At 38.6% G+C, this 24,721-nt stretch overlaps 1 protein-coding gene across 4 annotated transcripts in view; it reads left to right on the top strand.

The window, feature by feature from the left end:
- COLGALT2 (collagen beta(1-O)galactosyltransferase 2) overlaps window positions 1-24,721 on the top strand; it is a 137,473-nt gene that overhangs the window by 75,935 nt on the left and 36,817 nt on the right. For all 4 annotated transcript variants that reach the window (XM_049868104.1, XM_049868105.1, XM_049868103.1 and 1 more), the window contains 4 exons: window positions 10,157-10,267; window positions 12,910-13,027; window positions 14,706-14,840; window positions 22,339-22,543. In XM_049868104.1, the coding sequence (XP_049724061.1) occupies window positions 10,157-10,267; window positions 12,910-13,027; window positions 14,706-14,840; window positions 22,339-22,543 (569 nt within the window). The remainder of the gene's footprint in view (window positions 1-10,156; window positions 10,268-12,909; window positions 13,028-14,705; window positions 14,841-22,338; window positions 22,544-24,721) is intronic.

Here is a 24,721-nt window from a genome sequence, read left to right as displayed (position 1 = left end):
GTTTGTATCAGCACTTCCATTTTAGGTAGTCACTGCAAAGACAGTAAGCAAGCACCAACGGACAGAGAGGGGACTGAGCATGAGCACTGAACTGTGCCCAGTCACAACTCCTCTAACAGTGGAGGAGGGAGACCTCTCAGTGGCTGTAGATACTGGTGCTCCTTAAATGTAAACAGAAGTTCTTGTCCCAGCCTGACCTTCAAAGAAAATTAAGTACCTGAGGACTGGCCCAGCTCAAGAGCTGAGCTCTCCTTCTAGAATCTTATCCTGGGCTAGACCAGGGGAGAAAGAGGGAAGAGGGCCGTGAATTTAAATATGAATCCACTCTAGTTGGGAGAATTGTGGCAAAGACTGAACAATCTTAGCCTCTCAGGAGCACCGACTTCCAGTCAGCTCATATTTGTGTTTTCACAAATATTGGTTTTCCAGTTTGATTACTGTATGAGTTCCCTAGGGCTGCCATAGCAAATTACCACAAACTATGTGGCTTAAGGAGTCCCTGCTAATCAAAAGATTGGTGATTTGAGTGAACCAAGAGGCCCCTTGGATGAAAGATCTGGCTATCTACTTCCAAAAAGTCAGCTATTGAAAATCTTATGGAGCAAAGTTCTTCTCTGACACACCTGAGGCCACCATGAATCAAAATCAACTTGACAATAACTGGTTATGTGGCTTAAAACAATAGAAACTTTTCATCTCCTGGTTCTTGTGGCTAGAAGTCCTAAATCAGGGTGTGGACAGGGCCATGCTCTCTCTGAAGGCTCTAGGGCAGGATCCTTCCTCGTCTCTTCCAGCTTCTGGTAGCTGTAGGTAGATCCTTGGCTGTGACAACATAACTCCAGTCTGTGCCTCCACGTTCACACAGCTGTCTTTCCTCTGTGTCTCTCCTCTTCTTATAAGGACACCAGTCCTAAAAAAATTAGGGCCCACCCTAATGACCTCATCTAAACTAATGACATCTTCAATGACCCTGTTTCCAAATAAGGTCACATTCCCAGGTGCCAGTGTTAGAGCTTCAACATATCTTTTCGGGGGGACATAATTTAGGGCCCTAGTGGTGCAGTGGTTAAGAAATCAGCTGCTAACCAAAAGGTAGGCAGTTCTAATCCACCAGCTGCTACTTGGAAACCCTATGGGGCAGTTCTACTCTGTTTTGTAGGGTTTTTATGAGTCTAAATCGACTCAATGGCAATGAGTTTTAAGTAAGAATTAGCAACTGTAATAATTTATAAATCATGTCTCTAGATCTACAACTGTCATTTCATATCATTAATTTTCTTCAAGAAGTCTTTTAGCTGATGTTCTTTGTTAACTTTGTGGGTGCCTTTCTTGGCCTGATTAGGAGAAAACAAGCATATTTAAAATACTCCCCTCATTGAGTTAAAAAAATGTATGGTTACTTCCCCTAATTGTTATGATTCTCTTTGTTTTCAAGCTTCTGAGGAAATGAACATCTTCCAGCTATGGTCGGGAGGTCCACCCGCATTCATTTTTGATGTGCAGAGCTAATCTCTGTCCCAGAGGAAGACCTGGGCTGACCATCTGACTGTACTGAAGCACTCTGCCCCACTGAGGAAGCCTCCCCACTCCCTGCCTCCCATCTGTCCACTCCCCTGGTGAATGGAAAATAAACAGAAGTCCAGGCAGACACTTCTAACTGCTGCCTTTTAATCCCCTTGACAAAAATGTATTTCTGCTTGAATACATAATAATGAAAGCATGCAGCCTGTAGTCCACCAGAGAGTTGGAACGAGAGAAGCCAAAGGCCCAGATGCACACTCTCTGGAGGAAGCACAGGGCTGTGTTAAGGGTTCTATTTTCAGAGCTCTGTCTGTAGAACAATGCAACAGTGCAGTGCCTGTCTTGCTGTGAGACACCACAGGCAACTGAACACAAAACCCTTGGTGACAAGTTAATTTTTCCATCTGGTGAGGAAGCTGAGGACACAGAATATGGGAGCCTGGGAGGTTTAAGCTGAAGACCTACCTCCACCCTCAGGGGACACCTGCACGTCTGGCCAATGCACAAAGTAGAGCCCCCAGGCCCTGTCATGAGAAGCCCAGGTCTTCTGACCCCTCTCCCAACCTGAAAGGAAGGGGCTGAGGCTCCTCCCAGCCCCCCGTGAAAATGAGTGCTGCTTTGACTTTGCCATCCTTCTTCTAATCTGGCCAAGACAGGTACCCACGAAGTTAACAAAGAACATCAGCTAAATGATTTCTTCTATTTTGGGTTTTTTTGTTGTTGTTGTTTTATTTTTAATTAGACACATAACTTTTCATACTCAAAGTAGCTAATTTCTAAGGATCTTTTCTGTATTCTTAAACTTAAAGCAGGTTTTGGAGTTGTTTAATCTGTACACTAGGAAAGTAAATTTCATACAATAACAACAACTTTTTTAGAATGGTTAGGAATTGCATCAACACGTAGGGAGGGCAAAGAAGGTCGTCTTTTGTGTCTGTGAATTGTTCATCCATCACTGTTATACGATGCGCACATGTTAAAATTCAGGCAGTTAAAAACCAGACTGCTCTTCAGGAATAGCTGGCGTTCAAGACCTTGAGAACTACGGCTGACCTGAGTGTCCTACTGTGCAATAGTTGTCTCTTGTTCCATAAGAGGCTCAGGGGCAGATTTCTGACAATTTCTTAGACCTAAATGGTGGTAGAACTCAGGAGAGGAGTATTGGAGATTTGAATTCTGTGTAATGAGGAAACAACAGCCAAGGAAAGAAGGAAGGGTTATATAAATTCTCTTATACTGTTTATAAATAGAGATAACATAGAATTCTTATCAAGCAAGCCCTGTTGGCACAGTGGCTAAAGCGCTTGGCTGCTAACCAAAAGGTCAGCAGTTTGACCTCACCAGCCCTTCTGTGGGAGAAGATGTGGCAGTCTACTTCTGTAAAGACTTACGGCCTTGTAAACCCTGTGGGGCAGTTCCACCCGGGCCTATAAGGTTGCTATGAGTCAGAGTCAACTGGACGGCAATGGGTTTGGTAGAATTCTCATAACTTTTGACTAACACCGTAGTCCAGCTTTTTTGTTTGTTTTGTTTTACTTTATTCTTACACATATTTTGAGTGAAGAGTAGTATACATTAGACCTGATTCCCAGTTTAAGGAATTGCTCTTTCTATGCTTCATATGGTGAGACAGTTGTTTTGACTCACATAGGGCTCTTCCTGGACACCTATTATGCTGATTACCATGGCCATGTGTCACAGCCGATGTGATTTTTACAGACATGCTGCAGCTCTCGGCAGAAGCACAAGCTAGACGAAGCTTGTAACCCTCCTCCCCATTGCTTTGTCTTTGCTGTAAGGTGCTTACCAGCTTACAGTGTTAGTTGTTTTTAAAAATTTTATGTAGTCAGATTTATGAATCTTTTCTTTTATTACATCTGGGTTTTTAGTCATAATTAGAAATCCTGTCCCCATACACAAGTTATAAATTAATTTATTTATATTTTGTTAGTGCTTTTTTTTTTTTAATTTAGATCTCTTATTTATTTGGACTTTATTCTGGTATATGGTGTGAGGTATGGATCCATTTTTTATCTTTTTTCTAACTGGCTATACAGTTGTCTCAACACCCTTTATTAAAAATTCCTTCTTTCCCACAGCAATTTGAGGTGCCACCTTTTTCATATACTCAATTTCTGTTTTGTTCCACTGGTCTCCCCATCTATTCCTGTGCCATTACCACTTTGCTTTAATTGTATTGGCTTTATAGTATATAGTTGTCCTTTATTGCCCTTTTTTGATAGGGTTTACTAGCAATTCTTGGATTTTTATTTTTATACGTACTTTATAATCAACATTTCTAGTTCCAGAATAAAAAAAAAAATTCTTTGTGTTTTTATTGGAATTACATTTAATTTTTAAATTAAGGAGAACTATATTATCTTTACCATGTTGAGTTAGCTGTCTAAGAATAAGGAATGTCTTTCCATTTTTCATAGCTACTTTTTTTTTTCTGTCTTTCGGGAGTGTTTTAAAATTTCCCTCATATAGGTTTTGCACAATTCTTGTTATTTTTATTATTTTTTAAATTTTATTTAGAAAGGGTTTTAATTCAAACAGGGTAGAGTTTAGGCCAAATGTTATTAAACATGATAAAGAGGGATACTGTAAAGGGCATAATTCACATCAAGTATATAATAAGTGTGAGTATCTTCTATACATCTTCTAAAGAGATTTTCTTGTATACACGAAAGCTTTCTGTTAGTTCTGTATTTTGCTACTGTAATGAATTCTTCTATGGTTTTAGTTTTATTATTGATTCTTTTGTGTTTTCCAGGTATTGTATTGTATTATCTATAAATAGAGACAATTTTACTTCTTCTATTCCAATTCTTATGCCTCTAATTGTTTTCTTTTGTTTAATTGCATTGGGGCATATACTCAATGTAGTATTAGACAGTAATGGACATTTTGGGCATCTTTTGTCTTGTTCTTGACCTTAGTGGCAGTGCCTTCCTCCATCAAGTAAGGCTTTGCTGTTGTTGTTAGGTGGCATTGAGTCAGTTCCAACTCTTAGCGACCTTATGTATGATGGAACAAAACGTTGCCTGCTCCTTCACCGTCTTCACAAACCTTGCTATGTTTGAGCCCATTGTTGCAGCCACTGAGTCAATCCATCTCACCGAGAGTCTTCTTCTTTTTCTGCTGACCTTCTACTTTATCAGGCACCATGTCCTTCTCCAGGGATCGGTCCCTCCTGATAACATGTCCAAAGTAAGCGAGACAAAGGGCTGAAGTATATGTCTGACTTAGTGTGTGTTGTATATTTTGATCATGTTAGAACGTATACATCAATTATTACTTATTGAGTGTAGATTTTTTTTTTACAGAACAAACTGGCTTCTCCTTAAACACTTAGTACACATATCATTTTTTGACATTGGTTATCAACCCCACGACACATCAACACTCTCCGTTCTCGACCTTGGGCTCCCTATAACCAGCTTTCCTGTGCTCTCCTACCTTCTAGTCCTTTCCCCTAGGCTGGTGTGTCCGTTTAGTCTCATTTTGTTTTATGGGCCTGTCTAATCTTGGGCTGAAGGGTGAACCTCATGAGTGAGTTCATTACTGAGCTAAAAGGGTGTTTTTCATATGTTGCTGTTTATGAAGGGTTTCTCCAGTCTCTGTCAGGCCAAGTAAGTCTGGTCTTTTTTTGTGAGTTAGAATTTTGTTCTATCTTTTTCTCCAGCTCTGTCCAGGACCCTCTATTGTGATCCTTGTCAGAGCAGTTGGTGGTGGTAGCTGGGCACCATCTAGTTGTACTGAACTCAGTCTGATGGAGGCAGTGGTAGTTGTGGCCCATTAGTCCTTTGGACTAATCTTTCTCATGTGTCTTTAATTTTCTTCATTCTCCCTTGCCCCTGATGGGGTGAGACCAGTGCAGCATCTTAGATTACCGCTCATAGGCTTTTAAACCCCACATGCTACTCATCAAAGTAGAATGTAGAACATTATCTTTATAAACTATGTTATGCCAATTGAGCTATATGTTCCCCGAGACCATGGTCCCCACAGCCCTTAGCCTGGTAATTCAGTCCCTCAGGGAGTTTAGATGTATCTATGGAGCTTCCATGACCTTGCCTTGTACAAGTTATGCTGGCTCCCCAGTATTGTGTACTGTCTTACATCTGAGTGTGTGTTGTGTTGTGGTGGAGTTGTGTGGTATGGTGTGGTGTTGTGTGGTGTGTGTCTGTGACTTTGAGTGTGAATTTTTAAAAATCAGGAATAAGTGTTGAATTTTGTTAAAGACTTTTTCATCGTTTATGAAGGTAATCATATGATTTTTTTCTTCAGGTCTATAAATATGGTTAATTATATTAATAGATTTCTTAATATTGAAGCCCAAGCCCTGGTGGTGCAGTGGTTAAAGTGCTCCAATTGCTAACTGAAAGGTCAGTGGTTCAAAATCACCAGCAGCTCTATGAGAGAAAAGTGGCAGCCTGCTTCCATAAGGATTTACAGCCTTGGAAACCCTATGGGGTTGCTATACGTTGGAACTGACTTGAAGGCAGTCGGTTTGGTTTTGGTTGGTAATGCTGAAGCTTAGGGGGCAGTGAGTTTCTGTTAACGGTAGAGGAATAAATTTGGAAAAGGAGGGTAAGAATGGTTGCATGACTTGAAGAATATGATCAATGCTACTGAATTGTTATACATGTAGAAATTGCTGAATTGATGTATGTTTTGCAGTATATATTTTTTACAATAGCAAAAATAAAATACATTATTTTAAAAAAGATTTCCGAATATTGAATTATCTTAGGCCATGCTATATTATTTTCTTAATAGAATGTTTCATTCTATTTGCTAATACTTTATTTTAGATTTTTGCAATGTGTTCATTAGAAGAAATTGACCTATAGTTTTTTTTTAGCAGGTTTAGATATCAATATTGTATTTGTGTTATCAAAGAATTTGGAATTTTCATTCTTTTTCTACACTCTAGTGAGCAAGCTATGTGATGTTGGAAATATCTGGTCTATTAAGATTTAGTAAAATTCCTTTGTGAAACTATCTGGGACTAGTATTTTCTTTTGTTTGTGGGATAATTCTTGGCAACTTTCTCTATCTTGTTCATGGAAGTTGTTGTGTTTAACCTTTATATCTCTACGGGATTCAATTTTGCTAATGTGCATCTGCCTAAGAAATCATCTATTATATCTAGTTTTCAATTTTATTTTTCATTGAGTTGTACAAAGTAGTTGCTTATTATTTTTTAAAAATTCTTCATATCAGTCATTATTTCTCCCCACTTTGACATTTCTTATTTTTTATATTTTGTGCAGCCTCCCCTTTTTTTTAATTAGGTTAACTAGTGTTGTGATTAGTAATTTGCTGAGATTTTTAAAAGAATGAGTATTTTTATTTGTTGAAATTCTACTATTTTTCTGTTTTTTAATATCATGAGTTTCTACTTTTTCTTTTTTGACTGTTATCTATTACCAATTTATTGATAGCCAATAAATTTTTTCAAAGATGAGCTTTCTCCCCTCACTTCCATTTTTTAAAAGTTTTGCATTATTTTTTACTATGTTAGAGTGTGTGACATTTACTCTTCTGCCCTTGCCCTCCCCTTCATTTTAGTTTCAGTTCTACAATGAAATATATTAAATGCTATGAGCAGTCCTTTTGCTGTCATTTCCTAAGTCATATCGTAGTTGGATGAAGCTCTGTTAGATTTCTAAGGCATATGGTAGTCTTTATTCTTGCATACTTAAATCTGTTTTTCTATAGCCTTAGTACTTGAAGGACAGGTAGGCTGGTTATAAAATCATTAACCATTTTCTCTCCATGGATTTGCTTGCAAATGATAGTTTACTGTTGTCTTGCTTCATATGTTGCCGTTTAGAATTCTGTCAATTTTTTGCATAATTTTTATAGGCTTTATTTTTAGAGAAGTTTTAGGTTTACAGAAAAATTGTGCAGAAAGTAGTGATTTTCCACATATTCCCTTCTCCTGTGCACGCTGCTTCTGTTATTAACATTTTGCATTTCTGTGGTACATTTGTTACAATGCATGAACCAGTATTGATCCATTGTTATTAGCTAAAGTCCATAGTTCACGTTGTTGTTGTTAGTTGCTGTAGAATTGATTAGGACTCATGGTGGCCCCAAGTGTGCAGAGTAGAACTACTCTATAGGGTTTTCATTACAGTTCAGAATTCGTGTTGTATAGTCCCAAGGGTTTTGAAAAATGCATAACGCGTGTGTCTACCATTACCGTATCATGCAAAATATTTGACTGCCCTTAAAATGCTCTGTGCTTCCCCTATTCATCCTTCTCTCCTCCTCTGGAACTCCTGATGACCACTGAGCTTTTCACTGTGTCTGTAGTTGGCACAGTGGTTAAGCGCTTGGCTGCTAACCAAAAAGGTTAGCTCTGAACCCAGCAGCTGCTCCTCGGGAAGAAGATGTGGCAGCCGGGTTCCGTAAAGATTACAGCCTTGGAAACCCTGTGGGACAATTCTACTCTGTCCTATAAGCTCACTGTGATTCAGAATCCATTTGACAGCAATGGGCTGTAATTTTGCCTTTTTCAGAATGTCATATAGTTGCCCTCATACAGTTTGTAATCTTTTCATCCTGGCTTCTTTCACTTAGCAATATGCATTTAGGTTCCTCCATGTCTTTTCATTGCTTGAAAGCTAATTTCTTTGTATCATTGAATAATACTCCATTGTATGAATGTACCAGTTCTTTTATCCATTTGACAGCAATTTGATTTTCTTTCCTTTGTAAATGGTTTGGTCTTTTTGCCTAAAAGCATAAAGAAGTGTTTTCTTTACCATTAAAAAAACCAAATAGTGTTACTAGTATATGTTTCAGAATTGATTACTCTGGTTCAATTTTCCCAGGTATATAGTGAGATTACGCATGAATATTTAGGTCTTTTATTTGCAGAAAATTTTCCTTATATTTAAGTTGTAAGCATTGTTCCATTTTTTCCCTTCTTTTTCAAAGACTCCAATTTTTTTCCTTATAGTAACTTTGCATGGATGCGGTCTGCTATGTACTGTTAATTTTGAAATTTCTTATTTTTTAAAAGCAACAGTAACCGTTGTGTTTATATAGAGGAGAAGGGTTTGGGCTGGTTACTAGGTTTCTTAAAGACCCTACGCTTCTGTTGCATACGGAACTGTCAAATTTCAAGGTAGATCAGGGTGGATCAGTTTGTTAACCTTTCAGGTTAAATGAGAAACCAGTTTTGTATACATTGTTTGAAGACTTTTAAAAGTACTGTATTTCTTATAAGCGATGATAAAGTTAATTCAAAATAGAACTGTGAAGATACCATAGGTTTACAGCTTCATACTGAAAATTTTCTTGTGACTTTCCTCTGTAGTGGCATAGCAGTTAAGTGCTACAGCTGCTAACCAAAGGGTCAGCAGTTCGAATCCACCAGGCACTCCTTGGAAATGCTATGGGGCAGTATTACTCTGTCCTATAGGGTCACAGTGAGTTGGAATCCACTGGACAGCAATGGGTTCGGTTTTTGAGTTTTTTTTTTTTTTGTTCCCCTCTAGTGCTTAGAAATCCTGTCGGAATCAACTCAAAGGCAGTGGGTTTGGTTTTTGGTTTTGGTAACCTGAAAATTAACTTGAAATGCAAGCAAAACTTAATGATTGCCTAAATTGAAGGTAATTGTTAAGTGACGTTAACAGGTAGAGTTTACATATATGATAACTGAAAATTAAAACAAATAGGATTATTTCCAAGAAGATTCATTAATTAACTCCAGTTCAATTCATTTTATGTTTATTCTATTTTACTGTTTTCATGTTTCTATCTATTGTTGTGGATTGAGTTGTTTCCCCTCAAAATTATGTTTGTCACCTTGGCTGGTCCATGATTCTCAGTGTTGTGTGATTGTCCACCGTTTTGTCATCTAATGTGATTTTCCTATGCATTGTAGAGCCTATGTCTATGATATTAATCAGGTGGGATTAATGCAGTTATATTAACGAGGCAGGAATTAAGCTACAAGACTAGGTTATGTCTTAAATCAATCTCTTTTGAGATATAAAAGACAGAAGCGAGCAGAGAGAGGTGGGAATCTCATACCACCAAGAAAGTAGTGCCAGGAGCAGAGCCCATTCTTTGGACCTGGGATCCCTGTGCTGAGGAGCTCCTAGGCCAGGGGAAGATTGATGACAAAGACCTTCTTCCTACGGAGCCGACAGAGAAAGAAAGCCTTCCCCTAAAGTGGAAATGTCATCCTGAATTTGGACTTCTAGCCTCCTAGACTATGAGAGAATGAATTTCTCTTTGTTAAAGCCATCCACTTGTGGTATTTCTGTTATAACAGCACTAAAAAAAACAAAACCAAACCCATTGCCATCGAGTCAATTCTGACTCATAACAGCACTAGATAACTAAAATAGCTATTAATACAACTATTTATTGATTCTACTATTGGCCAGCCCCTGTTTTAAGATCCAATAACACGAAGATGATTTTAAGAAGTCTCTCCCACTTCAGAAATTCATTATCTAGTTTGAATTATGTGGAATTAATTTCAAATAATACAATTTTTTCTCCAGAATTGGCCATTTTCCTTTCAGTTTGGTTTAATGTATTGGATTTCCTCCTCTTTCTTTAGATCACGTAACTGAACTATAGTTGGCTTTCTCTCATGCAGGGTAGCCACTGATCACAATGTGGATAACACAACAGAAATACTCAGGGAGTGGTTGAAAAACATCCAGAGACTGTATCACTATGTAGAATGGAGGCCTATGGATGAACCACAGTGAGTAGCAAGATCAAATTTTGTAAACTCATTATTTACTCTTTCTCCTTTAACTAATGCTCCCAGTCATTCGAGCTTCTAACCTGGGAGGCACATGTGACTTTTTCTTGCCTGTCACCTCTGTGTCTGGTGAGATGTGAAGATCTGCCATTTCTTCCTTTGACAGATCTTCATATTTCTCTCATTGTCTTTACTCCAACCAAATTCAGGTTCTTATTAGCTTCTAAGTAAATTACCACAGCAGTATATTTTTCAAAATATTAATATAATTTATTCATATTTTGAGTATAAATCTTTTACACTTGAGAGATCACAGTGAAAATTTCTATACTTTCTACATACACCTTGCTTTTTGTACTTACCATATCTTGGAAATCATTCCATACCAGTAATTAAAAAGCTTCTTCATTCCTTTTATGAATATTTTTATATTGTAGAGACGTATCATAATTATTTAATCAGTCCCCTACTGATGGACATTGAGGTTTCTTAATTGCTTCCATCTCCAAGTCGTCTTACATACCATCTGGTCAAATCAGTCTACCTAAAATACTAATTAAATGGTTTTATTTCTCTCTTAAAAGAACTCCAATAGCTCTTCAGTACTTACTGAATAAAGTTCAAATACCTCAGACTTACAATCAAAAGATTCCATAAACTTAGCCACCATACTTAGGCACCCATAATGCCTCCTGCTTCCCAGCAGAAAACATACTTTATTCGAATGTTTCTTTTTGTTTTTCAACCCCAAGTTTTTTTCAACCCCGAGTCTTTGCTCTTACAGGTATACTTCCTTGGAAGGCCTTTTGCTGCTGTGTAACTAACTCATATACCAAATCCCACCTACTACAGAAAGCCATTCCCAATCATTGTGGTTACAAAGATCTCTTTAACTCTCAACACTTGTATTACCTATTTTCTACATTACCCTTTTGACATAATACACTTAACTAACATTGTTATTTAAGTATGTAAGTTATGTGTTTTTTGTTTTTGTTTTTCTAATTATAGGTTCTTTGGCAGGAGTTAGAGAGTACATATATTTTATGTTTTCCCTCAATGTTATGTTCCCGGCAGTCACTAAATTAATACTTGTTGGATGAACAAATGAGCGAATGAGAACATGAACAGATTATCGTAAATGTTCCCAAGACCACTGTAATTCCAGTTTAAGGTTGACAAATTTTATTACTAGAATGAATTGAGTTAGCCTGAATTTCTGTCCAGGGTAAATCATTTATTGAAAGCCAAATTTATATTTTAATAACAAATGCCACTCTGGAGGAAAAAGAAAACTTTTTCCAGCCACACTCTCTGTAAGTACATTTATGATCTATACATATATTTCTTTCTAATCCTAATGTATGGGCCACATATCAAGCCAAAATAAACAACAGAGTTTGAGCACTACAAAAGATCTGAACACTTCTTTCTAGTTTCTTATAATGGAATTTGGCTGAATTAATAAATGGCACAGAAAGACTTTATGCATCTACCTTGCATCCTGCTTATTTTCTCAATAGCCAGATTTTGACTGAATATATTATATACCAAGGTCAGGGTGAAAATATTAGGAAAGGCACTGGGTTTTTTAAGTAATATATTCAGAAAAACAGGAATTCCATTGATTTGCATCAAAACCATGATTGGAGAAGGCATCCTAGAGAATTCCTGTTCAGTACGTAGTCTTATTGTTTGTATAGTTACAGTCTCACTGTTTTTGTAGTCTTCCATTCACTAAGGCAAATGTACAGCCAGCATAACTACAAGAACTTTAAGTGGTGGCCAATCTTGACTACTAAAACAATATCAGTGTCCATACCAGTTGGGAGCCTTCAAAAGGGTTTTGTAGCATGTGCCAATCTACTTGCCTGCATGGCCATTTTAAGAGTCCTGGATATTGTGTAGATGTTGATAGAGATTCTGAAAGACATTGTAGATCTGCTCCGTGATTTCACTTCACCTGGAATAGATTAATGCGTTAGGCTCTGTGGACTCTTTTGCTGAGACCCCACCAAGTAAATTTAACCTTATTTTTCTTGGGAAATTCTTCTTTTTACATACACTGCAAAGTTTCCAAATGTACTTGACAAGAGGACATCTAGAAAAGTGTCTAGGGACATGGGCTTAGAGGTTAAACTGCCTGGAGTCAAATCCTGACTGTCCCCCTTATTAACTGTGTAATACTAGGCCAATGACTTAACCTCTCTCTACCTGTTTCCTCATCTGTGAAATGGGGAGAATAGTAGGTGCTATCTCATAGGACTCAATGTTAGGACTCGATGAAATATTTCCTGTAAAGACTTTTGTGTACAGTAAGCAGCAAGCTATTAAATATCTCCTTGCTCCATACAAGTCCTTATCTGTAATATGGGGATGATGATACCAATAGTACTTCCCAGGGTTGCTGAAAGATTGAATGAGTTAGTACATATCAACATTTAGGACAGAGCCTGGCACACATAGGCACTTGATAACCCATTGCCATCGAGTCAATTACAAGTCATAGCAACTCTATAGGACAGAGTAGAACTGCCCTATAGGGTTTCCAAGGAGCAACTACTGGATTCAAACTGCCAACCTTTTGGTTAACAGCCAAGCTCTTAACCACTGCACCAATTATTATCATCATACTCTTTTAGGTCGTATCCTGATGAAATTGGACCAAAGCACTGGCCAAACTCCCGGTTTACACATGTGATGAGACTACGGCAGGCAGCCCTTCGAACTGCGAGGGAAAAATGGTCAGACTACATTCTGGTAAAAGCAGATGTTTGATTTCTTGACCGCTGTTATCTAGAATGTGTCCAAATCGATTATGTAAAAACTAGGACCATGGGGCAATCCAAACAACCTCTTGTTTAGGCACTGCCACCCCCTTTTTAAATAAAGGCTCAATGGAAAATTTGGGAAACTTAATATTGGAATATCTAGATTTCATCTCAGACCCACTCCTGATATGCATTTTCAGTGAGTAAGTAAAGACATTCCTGAATCATTTGTTCTCTTTCACATAACGGGCATTAAATTAAAAAAAAAAAAAAAACTGCATTGTTTTAGTTCAGGGGAGAATGCTATAGGTAAAGAGATATAAGTTTGAATAACTTTTTGGAAGAATTTTGGAGATATGAGAAAATAATTATGTTAAAAGTGATTCAGATGAGCAGCTCTGAAATTCCATTCCTCTGTGTTCCTGGGAGATTTGGAGAATGGCATCTCTTGCTTGACCTCCTGGTCACTCCCAATTATGCTGGACTATAGTGGAGAGCTTTCCTCAAGAAGAGATTCCAACACTTTCCTTTGAGTGATGCCAGAAAGTGCTGGACTTGATGGTTAAGAGTCAATGCTGTTGTGTGCTTTTGGCCCGATGAACCTATCTCGATTGGGAAGGACAACCTCCTAAATCTCAAAGAAAGAAAGTCCCCTTTTCCCTTTGGAAAATTAACAAAGGGCGTTTTTCCCCCACCCATTTATGAGAACAAGATTCTTCATCTGTGCCCTCCAAAAATTCTTTTAATTCTTTTGTCAAATGTTTCCCTGTGTGAAACTAGAAATAACACCAATAAAGCAAAGCAAACATTGTTTCATTAAATTTATGAACATCTACTCTCTGTCACTGGAGTTGTCAATTCATAAAGGGAATTATTTTGACCTATGTCTCTCTCCAGCCCCTCAACCGCAACAAAAATCAGCCCAATACTTCATTACATACATTTTCAACACAAATAATTTCATAAATGTTTTCAAATTTTACTGATAATATTCAACATCATGTAACTGTTTAAATGCCAAGTAGTATACAAATGCTGAACCACAAAAATGTTTGGTAATCAGATTGACTGTCATAAGAATGAAAACTTCTGATTGTTAATTATGTATAGAATCTGGTGTTACACCACCTTGTAAATGAATCAGGGCTAATACAGACCGCTGCTAGGAATAGGAAATAACTTCATTGGTTAGGATATGTTGATATAACGTACTTTAGACCAAACTTCTGCTTGTAACATTAAAATAGCACTAACACATGTATTTTGGGCCCTCCTGGCATTACTCCCCAAAACCTAAATGGATCGGTCCATCTGTACCAGGGTGTTTGTTGAATGGATCTTTAAGGGCTTGGGCCCATTAATATTTTATACTTAAACCACTAACCAAGGTATAGACTGGGTCCTAGTCAAGTCTGTGCTCAATATGATAGCACCAGCTCTTTGCTTCGTGCCTCATGTAGAGCTGAACACTTGGAAGTTGGACTGCATGTGTTTTGGCTGATGGCATGGTGGCTTTCTCAAAAGCCACCCAGTCGCATGGGTTTCAGTAGGGAGAACACATAGATATCTCATAAGCCAGTGAATCTTTCAAAAGTGCTGGGCGTTTATTTTTTAACCCAATACTGAGAAGTACCTTTTGACCTGACATTATCCTTTTCTTTTCCTAGTTCATAGATGTCGACAATTTCCTGACTAATCCAAAAACCCTCGATCTAATGATTGCAGAAAACAAAACCATTGTGGCCCCCATGCTGGAGTCTCGCAGTCTATATTCTAATTTCTGGTGCGGAATCACACCTCAGGCAAGTCTTGTGGGCAGTGAATTAAGGCCACAAGTTTTAACAAGATAGCACTGTGTCAACGGTAGCCCCAGTCACCACTTTCTTCATTCCTCCCTCAAAACATGCATATCATTTTGTTACTAGAGTAGGCATTTTTGAGAAAGGATGTAAATTCAGGTCTAGTGCCATAACCCAATGGGCTCCTCTGTATAAATGAATTATGATTAAATTATTCTAATAAGGTTTTCCTTAGAAGCTTTAGATTAAGTGACATAACATACTGGAATTTGTGCCTTTCTTCTCTCTGATTTAAGGATTCTAAAAAATAGTGGTCTTTTTTTTTTTTTTTTTGTCATTGAAGACTAACATAAGAGAGCTGTAGAAAAAAAATTAGAAATGGAGAAAGGTAAGATAAAGATCATGTTAATCCCCACCACTGTAACAACACCACAGGTAACAGCTTGGCATATTTTTAATAGATATATAACATCAGGAGCCCTGTGATATAGTAGTTAAGAGCTTGGCTGCTAACCAAAAAGTGGGCAGTTCAAATCTACCACCTGCTCCTTGGAAACCCTATGAGGCAGTTCTACTCTGTCCTATAGGGTTGCTATGAGTCAGAACCAACTTGACAGCACCTAACAACAACAACATACAACATCAAGCAGCTGACTTTGCTTAAACAATATTTAAGTTGTTTGTAATTTTTAACTATTATAATAATCATTACCAATATGACCTTTTCTGTATTTAAGGTTATTTCCTTAATGTAGCTTCTCAGAAGTGGAATTACTGAGTCAAAGAGTATAGATGTTTCTATAACTTTTAATATATGTTGCCATACTTACTTTGAAAGAGTTCTAATAATTAAAACTGCCGAGGACACCAAAGGAGACATTCAGGCAGCTAACAGACACGTGAGGAAATGCCCGCAATTATTAGCCATTAGAAAAATGCAAATCAAAACTGCAGTGGGATATCATATCACCCTGACATTACTGACACTATTCAAAAAAACAGAAAATAACAAATGTTGGCGAGATTTTGAGGAGATTGGAACTCTTATGCACTCTTGGTGGGGATGTAAAATGGTACAACCACCATGGAAAATGATACGGTGCCTCCTTAAAAAGCTGGAAATAGAAATACCATATAATCCAGCAATCCCACTCCTAGGAATATACTCTAGAGAAATAAGTGTCATCACACAAATAGACATACGCACACTCATGTTCATTGCAGCATTATTCACAATAGCAAAAAGACGGAAACAGCCTGTGCCCATCAACAGATGGATGGATAATCAAACTATGGTACATACGCAGTGGAATACTGTGCAACAATAGAGAACAATGATGAATCTGTAAAACATCTCACAACATGGATGAATTTGGAGGGCATTATACTGAGTGAAATAAGTCAGGTACAAAAGGACAACTGTTGTATGAGACCACTGTTATAAACACCCCAAAAAAAGGGTCACACACAGAAAGTAACAGTCTTTGATGGTTATGAGGGAGGGGAAGGGAAAGGAGGGGAAAACACTAACTAGATAGTTCGATAAGTGCTAACTTTGGTGAAGGGAAAGACAACACACATACAGGGGAAGTCAGCACAGCTTAACCAAGGCAAAGCCATAGAAGCTTCCTAGATACATCCAAACACCTTGAGGGACCGAGTTATTGGGGCTGAGGGCTGGGGACTGTGGTCTTGGGGGATATCTAGGTCAATTGGCATAACATAGTTCATAAAGAAAATGTTCTACATCCTTCTTTGGTGAGTAGCATCTGGGATCTTAAAAACTTGCAAGCGACTATTTAAGATATATCTATTGGTCCCATCACGTTCAGAGCAAAGGAGAATGAAGAAAAACAAAGACACAAGGAAAATATTAGTCCAGAGGACTAATGGACCACATGAACCACAGCCTCCACCAGCCTGAGCCCAGAAGAACTAGATGGTGCCCAGCTACCACCACCTACCACTACTCTGACAGGGATCTCAATAAAGGATTCAGTGGCACGGAGCAGGAGAAAAATGCAGAACAAAATTCAAAGTCACAAAATAACACCAGACTTACTGGTTTGACAGAGACTAGAGGAACCCCTAAGACTACGGTCCCTGGACAACTTTCTAACTCAGAATTGAAGCCACTGGTGAACTCCACCTTTACAAAGATTAGACTGGCCTATAAAACAAACAATAACACACTTGATGAATGTGCTTCTTAGTAAATAAAGTGAGACCAAATGGACAACACCTGCCCAAAATCAAAGACGAAGACAGGAAGGGATGGGAAAAATGGACAAAAGGACAAGGGGAACCTGGGGTGGAAAGGGAAAGGGGGCGAATGCTGACACATTGTGGGGATTGCAACCAATGTCACAAAACAATTTGCGTACAAATTTTTGAATGAGAAACTAATTTGTGCTGTAAATTTTCACCTAAAACACAATTAAAAAAAAAAAATGCCATGGATAGCTTGTGTTTACAAAATTTTTAATTTCCATTCTCTCTTCCCCACAATAAAATCTTCAAAGCCTAGAGGTCCGTCAGAGTGCGTGCTTACTGTTGGTTACATTTTGTGCTTTAGTTAATTAGAGAGATAAATTAAATGGACCAATAGAGTGTATAACAATATAGGATAAAGAAGCGCTAAGGGCAGTGTTCCCTTCTGTTGTACATCATATAAAAACGAGGGGAAAATTGTATGTTAAATGTGTTTTATGGCCAAAGGGCTAAATTTTGAGTCTCTTCTTTATATTTTGTTTGGTTTTGGACGAGAAACGTTGCCAGCGATGTGCTGGTCAGCATTTAACAAGTTATCTAGAAAGAAAACCCCTAACTGGTAGTGTTTGCCCAGTTTTCATGGTATAAATATTCCCGCTATGGCCAGTTTCATGCTACCAACTTGACATCAGCTGGCTTGCAAATAACTCTGAGGTTTTGTTTTGATGCCACCAACAAGGGCGAGTTATCCTAGTGGCTGCAACCTCGGGGTTTTTATTATATCCTTTTTTGCTTTAATCATTAAAAGCAAACAGGGAGAAATGTGCTGACTTGTTTTGCACTGTAAAAGTAAAACCTGAGCAATTTAGCAGGAAATTCTAATTTTTCTCCACCTGTTTTTGGCTTTCTACCACCCTCAGGTAGACTTCTGCGAGGGCAGGAATAGAAACGGCCAATGACTTTGTAAGCCCAAGGCAGGCCCTGATTTCCAGAGCCTTTAAACACATCCCAAACAAAATGACCCTGGTGCTGTCTGGTCAGTAAAAAGGAATTATGACCAACAGCATTCAGCTTATGTGGAAAAAGAGAGACAGACCTGAAGCACATCCATCACCTCCACTTGTCTACAGGAGGCATATTAATTCTTTCTCCTTCTCTGCTTCCTTTTTTCCTCCAAGATATCCAGTGATTCATCATTGCCATGAATTTTCCAAGCTTCTCATTTTGAAAATATTTCTCCTAAGTAGTCTAGAACTTTATATTTGGCATGGGTCCTTAGCCAGTCCTTTAAAGAACCAGATTCCCTTTATCCCTTGCCAACATGATCATAAGCTGAAGTGTTAAGAGAACCCATAGAGGTTGCTAAGCAACCCTTAAGTTAAAGACTAAATAAAAAACTATAGTAATGATAATACTTTAAGTGGTGAATTAAAGTTTTCAAACTGCAATAGACCTTATCACATGTGGCCATAGACTTTATTACATGTGATCCATTCTACAGCCCTGTGAGGTAGACAAAGCAACTATTAACCTATTTTCCAGGAGAAGAAACTGAGGCTCGAAGAGGTTAAATATGGTCTAAGATCAAAGAGCTGGAAGATGCTTAAGATGGCTCTAAAACTCATATCTTCTAAGTCTTAATTTGTGATCTTTCTACATTATTGTGAGGTCAGTGTTAGGGTTAACTCAGCTAGAATGCTCTCGTAGACACTGAAGGCAATGTTGGAGAAGGAGAAGAGGCTAGGGTGCTGACTCTGCAGCAGAAAACGTGATCATAAAGTAATGTGGCTGGTTAATGAACATGCTAGAACTCATTCAGCCAGAATATCATGCCCTTCACAGTGCTGGCCTTCTGACACTTTACGGTCATTCCAGTGAGCCTGCCATTGCCCAGAAGAGTTTTGGAAATGCCTTTGAAAGCTTCTACATACTTTTAAATATGTTTTGTTGAGGTAAATCTGCATAATTTCTGGAATGAACTTGATTTTTGGAAATAGTGAAATTTATAATGGGTGCCACTAGAGTGAAACCTCTCTCCTAGACTACGTCCCATGTGGGCTAAGACGAGGGCTGTCTTATTTGCAGTCTCCAGCCTCTAACACAGTGCTTCAGTAGATGTTTGTCGAATGAATGATCAAATTTGGAAGGAAAGCATCTGAGTAATGGCAAAATTGTTGGAAACCAGTATGTACAAACCACGAAATAAGGAGACTGGTTGTTCTACGTGTTTACCCAGAAGGCAGATGCAAAAGTGGAATCCCTGAAAAAATGTGGATAGAATTTTGCAAGACCAACTACTCCTTCATTGCAAATACTTTTTTTCAGCAATATAAATGGCAACTATACAGGTGGACCTCACCAGATGGAATACACAAGAATCAAATTGACTTCATCTGTAGAAAGAGACAATGGAGAAGCTCAGTATCATCAGTTAGAACAAGGCCAGGGACTGGCTACTGAACAGACCATCAATTGCTCATATACAAGTTCAAGTTGAAACTGAAAGAAATTAAAACAAGCCCACAAGAGCCAAAGTACAAACTTGAGTATATTCAACTGAATTTAGAGTAGATTTGACATATTGAACACTAATGACCAAAAACCAGACAAGTTGTGGGATGATATCAAGGATCATAAATGAAGAAAGCAAAAGGTCATTAAAAAGACAAGGAAGAAAGAAAAAACCAAAACGGATGTCAGAACAGAGTCTGAAACTTGCTCTTGAATGTAGGGTAGCTAAAGCAAATTGAAAAAATTATAAAGTAAAACAGCTGAACAGAAAATTTCAAAGGGTGGCAGGAGAAGACAAAGCTAAGTATCATAATGAAACGTACAAAGACCTGGAGTTAGAAAACCCAAAAGAAAAAACACAGTCAGCATTCAAGCTCAAAGAACTGAAGAAAAAAATTAAGCCTCTAGTTACAATACTTGAAGGATTCTGTGGACAAAATATTGAACGATGCAGGAAGCGTAAAAGGAAGATGGAAGGAATACAGAGTCACTATACCAAAAAGAATTGGTCATTGTTCAACCATTTCAGGAGGCAGCATATGATCAAGAACCAATAGTACTGAAGGAAGGAGTCCAAGCTCCACTGAAAGCATTATTGAAAAATGAAGCTGTATGAATTGACAGAGTGGAATTGAAATGTTTCAATAAATGGATGCAAAGCTGAAAGCACTCACTCGTCTATGCTAAGAAATTTAGAAGACAGCTACCTGGCCAACTGAATGGAAGAAATCCGTATTTGTGCCCATTCCGAAGAAAGGTGATCCAACAAAATGCAGAAATTATTGAATAATATTACTATCACATGCAAGTAAAATTTTGCTAAAGATAATTCAAAAGCAGCTGCAGCAGTACATCAACAGGGAACTGCCAGAAAGTCAAGCTGGAATCAGAAGAGGATGTGAAACGAGGGATATTATTGCTGAGGTCAGATGGGCCTTGCCTGAAAGCAGAGAATACCAGAAAGATGTTTTCCTGTATTTTATTAACTATGCATATGCATTCAACTGTGTACATCATAACAAATTATGGATAACATTGTGAAGAATGGAAATTCCAGAACAATTAATTGTACTCATTTGTAGAACCTGCAAGTAGAGCAAGAGGCAGTTGTTCGAACAGAACAAGGGGATAATGCGTGGTTTAAAATCAGGAAAGGTGTGCGTCAGGGTTGTATCCTTTCACCATACTTATTCAATCTGTATGCTGAGCAAATAATCCAAGAAACTGGGATATATGAAGAAGAAGGCAGCATCAACATTGGTGGAAGGCTCATTGACAACCTTCGATATGCGGATTATACAACCTTGCTTTCTGAAAGTGAAGAGGACTTGAAGCACTTACTGATGAAGATCAACGACTACAGCCTTCAGTATGGATTACACCTCAACATAAAGAAAACAAAAATCCTCACAACTGGATCAATAAGCAATATCATGATAAATAGAGAAAATATTAAAATTGTCAAGGATTTCGTTTTGCTTGGATCCATGACTAACACCCATGGAAGCAGCAGTTAAGAAATCAAATAACTTATTGCATTGGGCAAATCTGCTGCAAAAGACCTCTTTAAAGTATTAAAAAGCAAAGATGTCACTTTGAGGAGTAAGGTATGCCTGACCCAAGCAGTGGTATTTTCAATTGCCTTATATGCATGTGAAAGCTGGACAATGAATAAGGAAGACCAAAGAAGAATTGATGCATATGAATTATGGTGTCGGTGAAGAATATTGAATATACCATGAACTGCCTGAAGAATGAAAAAATCTACCTTGGAAGAAGTACAACCAGAATGCTCCTTAGAAGTGAGGATGTCGAGAGTTCGTCTCACTATATATGACATGTTATCAGGAGGGACGAGTCCCTGGAGAAGAACATCATCCCTGGTAAAGTAGAAGGTCAGAGAAAAAGGAAGACCCTCGATGACATGGATTGACACAGTGACTGAAACAGTGGGTTCAAACACAGCAATGATTGTGAGGATGGCGCAGGACGGGCAGTGTTTTGTTCTGTTGTACATAGGCTCGCTATGAGTCAGAACCAACTCAACAGCACCTAGTAACAAGAACAACATCTTTGTTTAATCCTTTTAGACACACACCCTAATAGATAGTATTATCATCCTAGCTTTACAGATGAGGAAATATGTACAGCAAGGTTGAATATCTTGAGTAATACCCACAGCCAATAAATGGCTGAGGTGAGATTTGAACTTAGGTAGTCTGATGCCAAAAGCTGTGCTTTTCACCACTATGCTGTTCCACCTCCTAATGTAATCATTGGAGTCCCTGGGTGGCACAAACAGCTAAATGTTTGACTAGTAGCTGAAAGGTTGGTGGTTTGAACCCACCCAGAGTTGCCTTGGAAGATAGGCCCGGCGATCTGCTTCTTGAAAACCCTATGGAGCAATTCTACTCTGCACGCATGGGGTTACTATGAGTCAAAATCAACTGGATGGCAACCAACAACAACAACAACAATGTAGTCATAGTTTATCTTCAATCTTGTTTGCTTAAAATATACTTTTACATAATTATTAAATCAGCTATGCTGAAGTCAAAATAATTTCTGAAATCAAGAACCTTTGAGGGTTGTTTTATATGTAGAGAATATTTCTTGAGCTCAGTTGAAAATTCCTAGGCCAAAAGAAGAAGTGTGAGGGAGGTGGATTTGCTTGGAGCTCCGTTACTGGGTGCTGGCTTAGAACAAATTGGCCTAGCTGATGACTGGGAGAGATGCAGCCCTCGGGTCAGATATCACAGCTCACCTACCTCTTTTACAGGGCTTCTATAAACGAACCCCCGACTACCTTCAAATTAGAGAATGGAAGAGGACAGGCTGTTTTCCTGTCCCCATGGTACACTCCACGCTCCTCATTGACCTCAGGAAGGAGGCCTCTGACAAGCTGATGTTCTACCCCCCACACCAAGACTACACCTGGACCTTTGATGACATCATGGTCTTTGCCTTCTCCAGTAGGCAAGCAGGTACTATTTGTGTTTGGTTTTACTGCCTCCGTTGAAACACTGTAAATGACCAGCTCCTTTGCTTTGTGCATCTTATTAGAAAACTCCTATTTAAGGAAATAGGCTTCCCTTTCAGGTAGTGTTAGAGGCACTTAATTGTCTGCAGTAACCACACTCACACCCACTGTGAGCACCAATGACCAAGAGCCAGGACTGTCTCCTGCCCAGGAATCCACTATCTTTTTTGGGGGGTGGGTGGAGTTGGGGTGGGCACAAGCACAGGGAAAAGTCAGTCATGGGCAGGTGACTGGTTTTCTATGGTGCTTCTGCAATGCTGTTGTTCATGATGGGGGTCCCTTTATTAATTAGGAAACTATAACACAGGCCCAAAACAATACTGGCAAAGATCTCAATGGAAATTTATTTCTTTTCAAAAAAGTCTGAGGTGGTATAATGGCTGTGCTCCGCAAAGTCTGAGACCCAGGCTCCTTCTATATTGCTTCTCTACTCTCCATGAAGTGTTGTTCCTGGCTACAGGATCTAAGATGTTTCACCACTATGGAGGCCTTCCAGTCATGGAGCCAAAATTAGAGGGAGTAGGCGCTCCTTTCCATTTAAGAGAAATGTCTTAGTCAAGGTTCTCTTGAGAACCAGAACCAGCAAAACAAACAACAGCTCTCTCTACATACACACACACATATATAATATTATATATGTTGTTGTTAGGTGCCTTGGAGTTGATTTTCAACTCATAGCAACCCCATGTGACAGAGTAGAACTGCCCCATAGGGTTTTATAGGCTGAAATCTTTATGGAAGTAGATCGCTAGGTCTTTCTCTCTTGGAGTTGCTAGGGGGGTTCAAATCACCAACCTTTTGATTAGCAGCCAAGCACTTAAATGTTGTTCTACCAGGGGCTCCTATACTATATAAAATATATATGGTAATATATAATGTGTACATTATATATATTCTATATTGTATTTATGGTAATATATAATTTATAATACAATATAATGTATTATTAATTATAATATCCATTGTACATAATATACTATATATAAAAAAATTTTTATATATATAATATTGTATAAAATATATATATAAAGAAAGATTTATTTTAAGGAATTGGCTCACGCAATTACAGGGGGCAAGCAAGTCCAAATCTGTAGGTCAGGTGACTGGCTAGAAATTTCTGCAGTCTTGTGTCACCAGCTCTGTAGGTCCAGAGATGGGAAGAATAAGGAGTTCGGTAAGAATGACTATTTGTAGTCTGGAGGGAAACCCTGGTGGTGTAGTGGTTAAGAGCTATGGCTAATAACCGAAAGGTCAGCAGTTCAAATCTACCAGATGCTCCTTGGAAACCCTATGGGGCAGTTCTACTCTGTCCTTTAGGGCCACTATGAGTCAGCATTGACCTGATGGCAACGGGTTTGGTTTTGGTTGTTGGTAGTCTGGAGACAGAATACAACCTTTTCTTCTTAAGGCCTTCAACCAGTTGGTTGAGACCCACACACATTATGGAAGGTAATCAGCTTTACTTAAGGCCAACTGGTTTAATCACATAAAACTACTTCATAACAGCAACTAGACTAGTGTTTGACCAAACAACTGGGCACCTTAGCCTAGCCCAGTTAACACATAACATTAACCATCACAGGGGACAACACACATCACTTCTGTGCACATCACGTTGACAGGACAACACCTAGCTCTAAGACAGGCTCAACATGCACTGTTTATTCTATCACCGAAGAAGGAGGAGAGAGCAGATATTGGGAGACAACCAGCAGCTCTGCCATAGTCCCCAAAGCCAGGCTAAAGTCTGAACTGCTGGCAACACATTTCCAGTGGGGTGTGGACAGTCAGAGAAAGACGAGTCAGTAGCAAGGAACACTTCTCCAGTTTCACCCTGCACATGCAGCCTGGGTGGGCATAATTCACTAAAGCAGTTCAACAGAAACACACCACAACCCTAAAGGAAAACTTCATACTCAGTATAATTCAGATGTTCCTGATGGAAGTCAGGTCTCATTACCAAAGTGCCAGAAACGTGCCACTTAACCAATAGCAAAAACGGGTTTAGAAATCAAGAAGATGGTGAATAAACCTACTGTCACCATATAAGTTAGGCTGAAAGAAATCATACAAAGACCCCAGGCAGTTGAGACAGGTTGCTGGCAGCTGGCACTATTACCAG

This window comes from Elephas maximus, chromosome 24 (genome assembly GCF_024166365.1).
Source record: "Elephas maximus indicus isolate mEleMax1 chromosome 24, mEleMax1 primary haplotype, whole genome shotgun sequence".
Lineage (NCBI taxonomy): Eukaryota > Metazoa > Chordata > Mammalia > Proboscidea > Elephantidae > Elephas > Elephas maximus.
This window is presented reverse-complemented; position numbering and strand designations above follow the sequence as displayed.